Source organism: Trichechus manatus, unplaced genomic scaffold (genome assembly GCF_000243295.1).
Source record: "Trichechus manatus latirostris isolate Lorelei unplaced genomic scaffold, TriManLat1.0 scaffold00184, whole genome shotgun sequence".
Classification (NCBI taxonomy): Eukaryota; Metazoa; Chordata; class Mammalia; order Sirenia; family Trichechidae; genus Trichechus; species Trichechus manatus.
In genome coordinates, this window is record NW_004444120.1 from 3,380,438 (window position 1) to 3,390,130 (window position 9,693).

Consider the following 9,693-nt stretch of genomic DNA (forward strand, 5'->3'; position numbering starts at 1 on the left):
TTTTCACTGGTTCTGTGTGGCCGAGTAGAATCTCTGGTGCTGGGTCTCTCCCTGTGCGGAATATGCCTCCTAAACATGACTGCTGGCTGCCTCACTGCTCACCCCCTAGCTGATCAGGCCTGAAGGGCTCAGGCTCTCGCCATGTCATGTCTGGCAACTCCATGCTGCTTCCGAACTCTCTCTCCCTCCCCCTGCCACTCAGTCCAGTTCCTCAGCTTTGCCTTAGATGTTCAGGGCTCCCAGATTGCCATATATAATTGATTCACTTGTTTTTTTGGGTCTTTGTTGTAAGAGGGTCCACCGGAAGCGTCTGACTACTCTGCCATCTTGGCCCTGCCTCCCCAGCATCTCCCTCTTGAGGCATGCTATTGGCTCTTAGGAGCTGGATGGGACCAGCCTTCAAGGCCACACAGTTAGGTTCTCAGTTTTGAACTGCCATTCTAATTAATAAACTGCCTAGTGATTTGACTTCTCAGATGGATTTTTCTACAAGAAGAGCAGGTAAGTCTGCTGCTAACTAGCATCTGATCTGCATGGCAATAGAAGTTCCTGCCTTAACTGAAGTCTGTGTTATACCTAAGTGCATTTAGTTGGTATGAGCCATTCTCCACTGAGATGGAGCCATCCAAGTGTGATACAAAATCAATTTTGAGGATCTGGGAAACTGAGCATTAGGCCCTGATCCCCAGTTTATCTCGGTTCTTTCCGTACTTGTCTATTGGCTGATATCTTATAATAGTCTCCTAACTAGTCTCCTTTCTTGTTTCCTTTCCCCCACCTTAAGTCTGTTCTCCCTTGTTAAATCCTTCCATTTTCTAAAGGATCAAGGCTAAGCTACTTAGTAGGGTTTACAAGGCTGACATTTTCTTTCACTATCTACCTTGGTGGCACGGTGGTTAAGCGTTTGGCTGCTAACCAAAATGTTGGCAGTTAGAATCCACCAGCTGCTCCTTGGAAACCCAATGGGAGCAGTTTTGAGCATTACAGGTAGAGTCACTTTGAGTTGGAATTGACTCGATGGCAATGGGTTTTGTACGTATCTTCTACCTCATGATTCTGACTCATGGTGACCCCATGTGTGTCAAAGCAGAACTGTGCTCTGTAGGGTTTTCAATGGCTATTTCTTCAGAACTAGATCACCAGGCCTTTCTTCTGAGGCACCTCTGGGTGGACTCAAACTGTGAACCTTTCAGTTAGCAGAAGAGAATTGAACCATCTGTATCACCCAGAGACTCCCCCTCTAGCCTTTCTCAGTCACATCACATCATGTTCCTGTGCCATTTGTTTGCAAATGTGATTGACTCTGCCTGAAATGACCTTGACCTCTTGTCAAATTGGTGAGCACCTTTTTAGCCTTTAAATCTTCACTTGGGTATCATCTTCACTTTCATTTATTAAACAAACAGTCATCAAAGACTTACTGTGTATGCCAAGAACTATGCTGGATGCAAGATAAGAGGGCTCACTATATGCCAGCACTGTGCTGGAGAATTTACAAGAATTATCTCATTTAATTCTCATGACAACCTATGGAATCATAACGGTCTACTTTCCCACATCCAAAAACTCTTAGGGGCCAGACATATTTCAGAATTTAGGGTTTTTCAGATTTTAGAACAACAACGGAGTTCATATATTATATATGACATTACACTCCCAGTGGGAGCATCTCATAATCCAGGATTGATATTTCTATAGCCTAATGTGTAAGTAGTTGCTCTAAGAGGGAAAAAAAAACTATCAATAGACAGTTCACATCAGTTTTCGCTGCCAGCTGAGTCCGAATGAGGTCAGATTTTGCTACAAAGTGAATTAGGACAAACCAAAAACTTTTGGTTTTATGTTTGGGATTTCAAAATGCAAATAAGTGACTGTGGATCTGTACGATGCTTAAAAAAATTTTTTTGTAGCCAGTTTTTTTTTTTTTATTATGGTGAAATTATCTATAATAAAACATTTGCCAAGCCAACAATTTTTACATTTACAACTCAGTGACACTGATTACGTTAATCGTGTTGTGCAAGCATCACCATCACTATCCGTTTCCAAAGTTTTCCATTATCATTAACAGAAACTCAGTGTACCTAAGCTATGACTTCCCCTTTCCACCTCCTTTTGGCCCCTGGGTGTTGTTGCTGTTGTGGTGGCGCAGTGGTTAAAAGCTCGGCTGTTAACCAAAAGGGTGGCAGTTTGAACTCACCCAGAGGCTCCGAGGGAGAAAGACCTGGCAATCTGCTCCTGTAAAGACTACAGCCTAGGAAACCTTATGGGACAGTTCTACTCTGTCACATGGGGTTGCTATGAGTCAAAAATCTACTCAACTGTACCTAACAACAACAACAAGTAACCAAACCTGTTGCTGTCGAGTGATTCCGAGTCATAGCGACCCTGTAGGACAGAGTAGAACTGCCCCATAGTGTTTCTAAGGAGCGCCTGGTGGATTCGAACTGCCGACCACTGCCCCACCAGGGCTCTTTTAACAACTAATAAACTTTGGTCTTTATACATTTGCCTATTCTAGATATTTCATATATGTGTCTTTTCGTGACTGACTTATTTCACTTAACATGATGTTTTCAAGGACTATGGTGTTTTACAGATGAAGAAAGTAAAGCTTGAAGAGGTTGGTTTTCTCGACACTTTGGGAAGCAAAGATTCAAACCCAGGCAATATGACTCCAGAACCTGGGTTTCAAATGTCTGTGCTATGTTCTTGCTCTCCAGAACTGCCTACCCTGATCCCTCTCATTGACAATGGCGCCCTCTTCAGACTCAGCACTGGGCTTCGTCCACCAGCCCTTACTACTGCTCTTGGTGTTCTGAGTGTCAATGGTTGCTGCATATGTCTTGCTTCCCTGCTAGACTGTGAGTTCCTTGAGGGCAGGGATTTTGTGTCCTGTATCCTTACTTTTCCAATTTCTGGGTCAGTTTAGCACCCTGTAAATATTTGCTGAATTGAACTATGAGCTTTACCCAGGAACCCAGGGAGAGAAGGTAATATAAGAGCCATGAGAAGCCACAAGGTAGTGAGTGCTCAACTTGTGTCTGAAACTGCACACTGTAGCATTAAAAAGTTTGCGGTGGAGGTTTTACACATTAGGCTGAACCTGGTAATTGTTTTCCAGTGTAACTAGCAATGGCACCCCCATCCTTTCTTCCTCACTGCACACTTCCCACCATACACACACACACACACATACACTCATCACACTTCCAGACTTCCAGCATGAAGAAAGTACCTCTTCGTAGAATTTCAGTCTGTTCAGAATATTCGACATATGTAGGAATTTGTTCCACAACGTACAGAGTGCCATTGCCAAGGCTGTGATTCGGCTCTACCTTCTTCAGATCCAGGACCATGTACTGATTGTTATAGGTGCCTGAAAGGTCAGGAGACAGAAAAGCAGGCTTTTTACTTGTTAACCCCAAATCTAAATTTACACACATGCCTAAAAGGTACTCTGGAGGGCCACTTACCAGAGTTGTATTTTGAAAAGGTCTCTGCCCACATCCTACCATCATTTGCCATCATGTTGGCTACACGGACTCTTTGCCAGGCCAGGAGAGACTGGGGTACCACTTGCTTTAGTAGAGTTTTGTTAAACACACTGTTTGTGGTCTGCAGCAATATCAAACCACTGCTAAGAATGTAAAAGTCATCCAGAGACTCCAGAAACCCTACAGGAAAGACAAACACACAAATAAGCATATGTATACACAGAATGTAGAACCATCATTAGTAGCACAGAGCTCTACATACACAGCACATTTTGCAAAAAGTATCACTTATTATTTTTCTTGATCTGCAGCAGCTGCTCCCAGCATTGGCTCAGCCCTGTGGCTGTGACCCAGCTGTTGCTTAGGGAGGTGCCCGTCGACCTCCACCCCTGGATTCTCCACCGAAAACTTCTGATTTATGATTTACAACGACAAAAATATACAACGTTTTCAATATACTAAATCAGGTCTTTTCCAAGTTTCCAAAATGAAAAACAGAAATAAATCCCTACTTGCTAGGATTTTGCAGGAGAACTTTTTATTATGGAGGGATATTAGCACAGTTGGCTAGTAAGAATATGAATGTCTTCTTTCATTTCATTCTACATTTTTTGTATTTTCCAAATTTTATATAATGAGTCTACATGCCATTGCACATCTATTCTGAGCCTAGAACGAGACAGGTAGGGTGGGATCAAATAAAGGGGTATCTGAAACCTAAAGATAAGACTTCATAGTACGAATTAAAAGGCAGAAGGCTTGCATTTTAGTTCCCTGCACTGCCACTGAATAACTTGGCAATTCTCTCTTTCTTACTCTGATAACATGGGGCAAGTGATGTCATTCAGCTCTGTCTAATTGTAATTTCTGAGTAGGAAAGTTACATGATGAGAACAGTGTCCAATGAACTCTTAGTGAACTTCCTCCAGGCTGCCGTTAGCCTGTAGAGAGGTCTGTGTGAGTTAGAAAAGTTGCATACTCTGGGAGGGTACAAGGCTTGGTCAGTGGATGGCACACTTGAATGAATTGTTAATGGGTATATGCCTCTTGTCAGACATATACACAAAAAGCCAAACCCATTGCGACTGATTCAATTCCGACTCACAGCAACCCTATAGGACAGGGTAGAACTGCCCCACAGAGTTTTCTAAGGCTGTAAATGTTTATGGAAACATACTGCCACATCTTTCTCCCGTGGAGCAGGCTGGTGAGTTCAAACTGCTGACCTTTCAGTTAGCAGCCAAGCACTCCCCCACTGTGCCAACAGGGCTCCTTGGTAGACATAGTCCAGACATAAGGCTGCATGGATTGGCAGAGTTCAGGATGGATTTCAATGATTATTCATTCACCTCTTAGGTTGGGACCCTTTTGCAGTGCTCAAACTGTACAACCTTACTTGGCAGTCTTGAGCAAGCTCTCTGGTGGCAAAATCCCCCTAGGATGTAATGCTATATTTCCGGCAGGGTACATTTGCTAATTCACTCCTTACTGTAGCAACCTCTATGGACACCAGGGGACAGGCTTTCTTCGGTATGTGTGAGTAAAAAACACTAACACGTTAGAAGTCATATTTCATTCACAAGCAAGCGTGCTAATTAAACAGACTGGGTGACAGAAAAATGCAAGCTACCTAGAGTTCGGGAACAAAGGATGAATTGGCCTGCAGAACGAAAGTCAAGGAGGCTGATTCTAAAGATTAGAGTTTGAGATAGCAAAGAAAGGTCTCAGGGCACACAGTCCTGACACATTGTATTTTAAGAGAAATAAGTATTCTTTGACTATGTAAAACTATATTCCTGTTCTCATCTGTCATTAGCAGCTTTGGAAGGCAGGCTATATATTTTAGTTGAGGAGAAAGTGATACACGTTAGTGTTTTATGAAAGACAGCCTGCTAATAACATTTCATAGTCCGCTTCTTGCTGAATTATTAATTCAGCTGATTATTGCTGAATTATTAATTAAGAAATAAAAGGGAAGTCTTTCAGTTAATAAATCATGTACCAAAACTTAAAAAAATTCTAATCACAAAAATAAAGTGATCACTCTCCTCTGATGCCATTTAAATCAATTGCTTAGTACAGTCCAGAGGGGTTTACTCCTATTATTCTATCAAGTGCATTTACAATATGCCCGTCTGCCCATCACATGTATTCACTTGCTCCAAAGCCCAGAGTATGAAGACCAAACACACCCTTCCTTCTGCAAGAGAAGAATCTGATAGGGAAGCACAGAGAACACTTAGAACTGTCAGCGCGTGATCAGTGTTGATCAAGGACATAAATAACACAAGTCAGGGTCAGTCCCTGAGTCATGACTGTAAAAATAGCCACGCTGCAATATTTTTACTCCTCTCTCTAGCCATACCCTTTGCCAGGTGACTGTGCAGCTCCTTCCATCAAGAGGTGTTATCTATTTCCCCACCTCTTAAATCTGGGCTGGATTTATAACTTGGCTCAGCTAACAGAGTGTGACAGAAGTGTCACTGTGTGAGTTCTGAGCCTGGGCCTCAAGAGACCTTGCATGTTTTTGCTCATTCTCTTGTAACCATGTAAACCTTATAAAGAAGCCAGTCTAGCCCTGCCTGTAGCATGAGAGACCACACAGAGGGGAGCCCAGTCATCTCAGCCAACGCCAGCCTGTAGCAGACCAACCCCTAATTATGTAAGAGACTTCATCCAAGGTCCCACAGCCCACCACAGACGCATGAGTGTGCCCAGTGGAGACATCTACCTTAGAAAGAACCACTTAGCTGACTTGTGGACTCAAAGGCAGTAATAATCACATATTGTTTTCAGCTACAAAGTTTGGGGGGTTATTTTTTCACTCAGCAATAAGGTGGTACGAATAGCTGAGTGCTCAGCTACTATCCGTGAGGTTGATAGTTCAAATCCACCCAGATGCACCTTGGAAGGAAAGCCCGGCGTTGTACTTCTCAAAGGTCATAGCCATTGAAAACCCTATGTGCACCTTTACTCTGACACACATGGGGTTACCATGAGTCAGAATCCACTCGATGGCAACTGGTTTGGTTTGTTTTTTTTTTTTTTGGTTATCTGATATAATAATAGTAATTCAATTATATAGTACATTTTGCCTTGAAATGTCTTGCTGCCATTTGATTTTAACAGAGATGGATGTGACACTTCGGTAACTCTTCTTTTTCTTTTTTTAAAAAAAAAGTAACACATTTGCAGCATACTCAGCCTTTCTGCTCAGCTTCTTCCCCCTGCTGAGGAGAGAGAGCATCACTTCTCAGATCTGTGGAAAGTACCCACAGGTACCGGGCTGTCTGATCTTTCTAAGTCAGTCATATAATCAGTCAATGAACGTTTATTAAACACCTACCATATGTCAGGCACTGTACAATAATTCCCAGTCCAGAGGTGATATTCAAGTTCCCTCAGGAGTTTTTTCACAAAGCACAAGCCCAGGCCCCTCTCTCTTCCCCGCTCTGCATCTCGACCAGAACCACGGCTGTGAGGTGGCTGCTTGCCACAGGAAGATCTTCTGGTTCCTCCGTGTAGGAAAAGGAAGCCTGTGAGTTCCTGGTTATTCCAGGATACAAAATCCTTCAGTCCCTTATTTTGCCAACTCCACAATGTATTCAGCCTTGGCACCTTCAAGAATGGCATTTATTTGCTTCTTTTCCTGCCCAGATCCTGACTGGTACCAATCAACCTGCTCTTCTCTCAATCATAATTCTCCAGTCAAACAAGTATTTACTGAGCACACTGTACCTAATGTTGCAACACGAATGTGGTCCATGGGGCGGGGGGGTGGGGGTCATGCCTCTTACATATTCAAGCACACCAAGCCTTCCTGTGGAGTCTGAATGCTCTGCAGGGGTCTCTTAAAGGTCACAGACAGAAAATATGAAGAACTGGGTTTGTACTTCAACCAACATTCTGTTGTTATCACCCACACCAAAACGGAATTTGTTCTTCTTCAATAATAAATAAATTATTTAATTTAGATATTATTTACTTATTTATTAATTTTCCATCACCCCCACAGCATGTTAGCTCCAAGAGGGCAGGGAATTTTTCTGTCTTATTCACTGGGGTATATCGAGCACCAAGAAAAGAGTTTGACACAAGTAGGTGCTCAATAAATATTGGTATAGACCAACAAAAAAATGGGATAGAGGCTCTGAAGAAATTATGCACAGGGTACTAAGGATTCTCCAAGGAGGGTTAGCTTACTCAGCCTGAAAGTTAATGTCATGGATTGAATTGTGTCTCCCAAAAAATGTGTGTAGCAACTTGGCTAGGTCATGATTCCTAGTATTGTACGATTGTGTTATCTGATGTGATTTCCTTATGTGTTGTAAACTCTACCACTATGATGAGATTATATGTGATCTCCTCATGTGTTGTAAATTCTATCACTGTGATGAGGTTATATTGATGAGGCTGACAAGATCAGTGTCTTGATGCAATCTCTTTCGAGATGTAAAAGAGAGAAGCAAGCAGAGACACATAGGAACCTTGTACCACCAAGAAAGCAGTGCCGGGAGCAGAGCGCATCCTTTGGACCTGAGGTTCCTGCGCAGAGAAGCTCCAAGACCAAAGGAAGACTGATGACACGGACCTTCCACCAGAGCCATTGGTGAAAGCGTTCCCCTGGAGCTGAAGCCCTGAATTGGACTTGTAGCTTACTGGACTGTGAGAGAATAAACTTCTCTTTGCTAAATCCATCCACTTGTGGTATTCCTGTTAGAGCAGCACCAGATGACTGAGACAGTTAAGGAGGTTTCTAAAGAACTCTTGTGATGCTTTTTGGTAATGTGGAAAGCATTTGGACAACATGTATTAATAGGCCAAAAAAAAAAAAAAATCATACCAAGGATGAGTATTCAAATAATGCAGCATGAAGAAATCAGGTAATTTCTTATACAGATAAAAATTATACTGTATAAGATTATTAAAAACAACTATTTGAAGGCACTAGAAATTGACCATAGGCAAGGAGAAACTGAACACCGCTACCAGCTTGGTAAAAATGTGAGTCCATGGCTTCCTTGCTTGAGTGTATTTACTAGCTCCCTCCTCCCAACTCTGGTTGTGGAAAACTGTAGCCATACTGGCTTGAGTTGACAGAAGTCAGACTTCAGTGTCACAGAACAGCTAGGAATCTAACAATCTAAGCTACTAGAACTGATAAATGAATTTAGAAAAGCCTCTTAATAAAAGTAAATATATACATAGGATGTCAGCAAAATGGCATAGTCGGCAGCTTCAAGCACATGTCCTTTCATAGAAACATTGAAAAACAAGCAGAAATGGTCAGCACTTTGGAACACAGCCAAAGGCTTACAGAAACCAAGTGAATGCTGAATCAGGAAAAAGTCAACTTAAAAATACTCAGGGCATTCAAAGAAATTTCTCCCAAAACATTAGCAAAACACAAGCTGAAGAAATATGGATTTCAGTGAGCACACATGACAAAGAATACAGTCTTTGCAAAAATAGTTTGGAAAAGTCACAAAACTAATGGGTAACTGCAGCAAACCCTGGGGGAGGAGGAGACTCTGATTTCCAAAGTTACCACATTATGATATTCAAAGATCTAATTCTGAACAACAACAAAAAATCACAAGGTGTACAAAAAAATAGGCACTCAACTTTTAATGGCGTACATGATTTAAAAGACATATGCATAAAAAATAATGATAAATCTGTTACTGGACACAATGTATAAAGATGTGATTTGTGACAACAATAACATGAAGGGGAAGGAGCAGTTTTTGAATGCTATCAAAGCTAATACAAACTAGACTGTAATAAATTTAGGATGTTAATTGTAATTCCCATGGTAACTGCTACAATCAGTCTATTTTTGATAAGGGTGCCAAGACCTTGGAGGACGAAAAAGCAGTATCTTCAACAAATAGTGCTGGGATGATTGGCTGTCCTAATGTAAAAGAATGAAGTTATACTTTTACTTCATAGCATATGCAAAAAATTAACTCAAAATGGATCAACAACCTAAGCATAGGAGCTTACACCATAAAACTCTTAGGAGAAGAAAACATAGGGATAAATCTTTGTGACCTTGGATTTGGCAAGAGATTCTTAGATATGACACCAAAAGCATGAACAACAAAAGAAAGAGCAGAAAAATTGGACTTCATCAAAATTTAAAATTTTGTATGTCAAAGGACACTAAAGAAAAAAGACAAACCACACAATGAGA

The 9,693-nt window shown here is 41.6% G+C and overlaps 1 protein-coding gene across 3 annotated transcripts in view; it reads right to left on the minus strand.

The window, feature by feature from the left end:
- The window catches only part of PLBD1 (phospholipase B domain containing 1), a 100,213-nt gene that overhangs the window by 12,640 nt on the left and 77,880 nt on the right, over nucleotides 1-9,693 (minus strand). For all 3 annotated transcript variants that reach the window (XM_023741594.1, XM_023741595.1, XM_023741593.1), the window contains 2 exons: nucleotides 3,477-3,677; nucleotides 3,239-3,379 (listed from right to left, as the gene is read on the minus strand). In XM_023741594.1, the coding sequence (XP_023597362.1) occupies nucleotides 3,239-3,379; nucleotides 3,477-3,677 (342 nt within the window). The remainder of the gene's footprint in view (nucleotides 1-3,238; nucleotides 3,380-3,476; nucleotides 3,678-9,693) is intronic.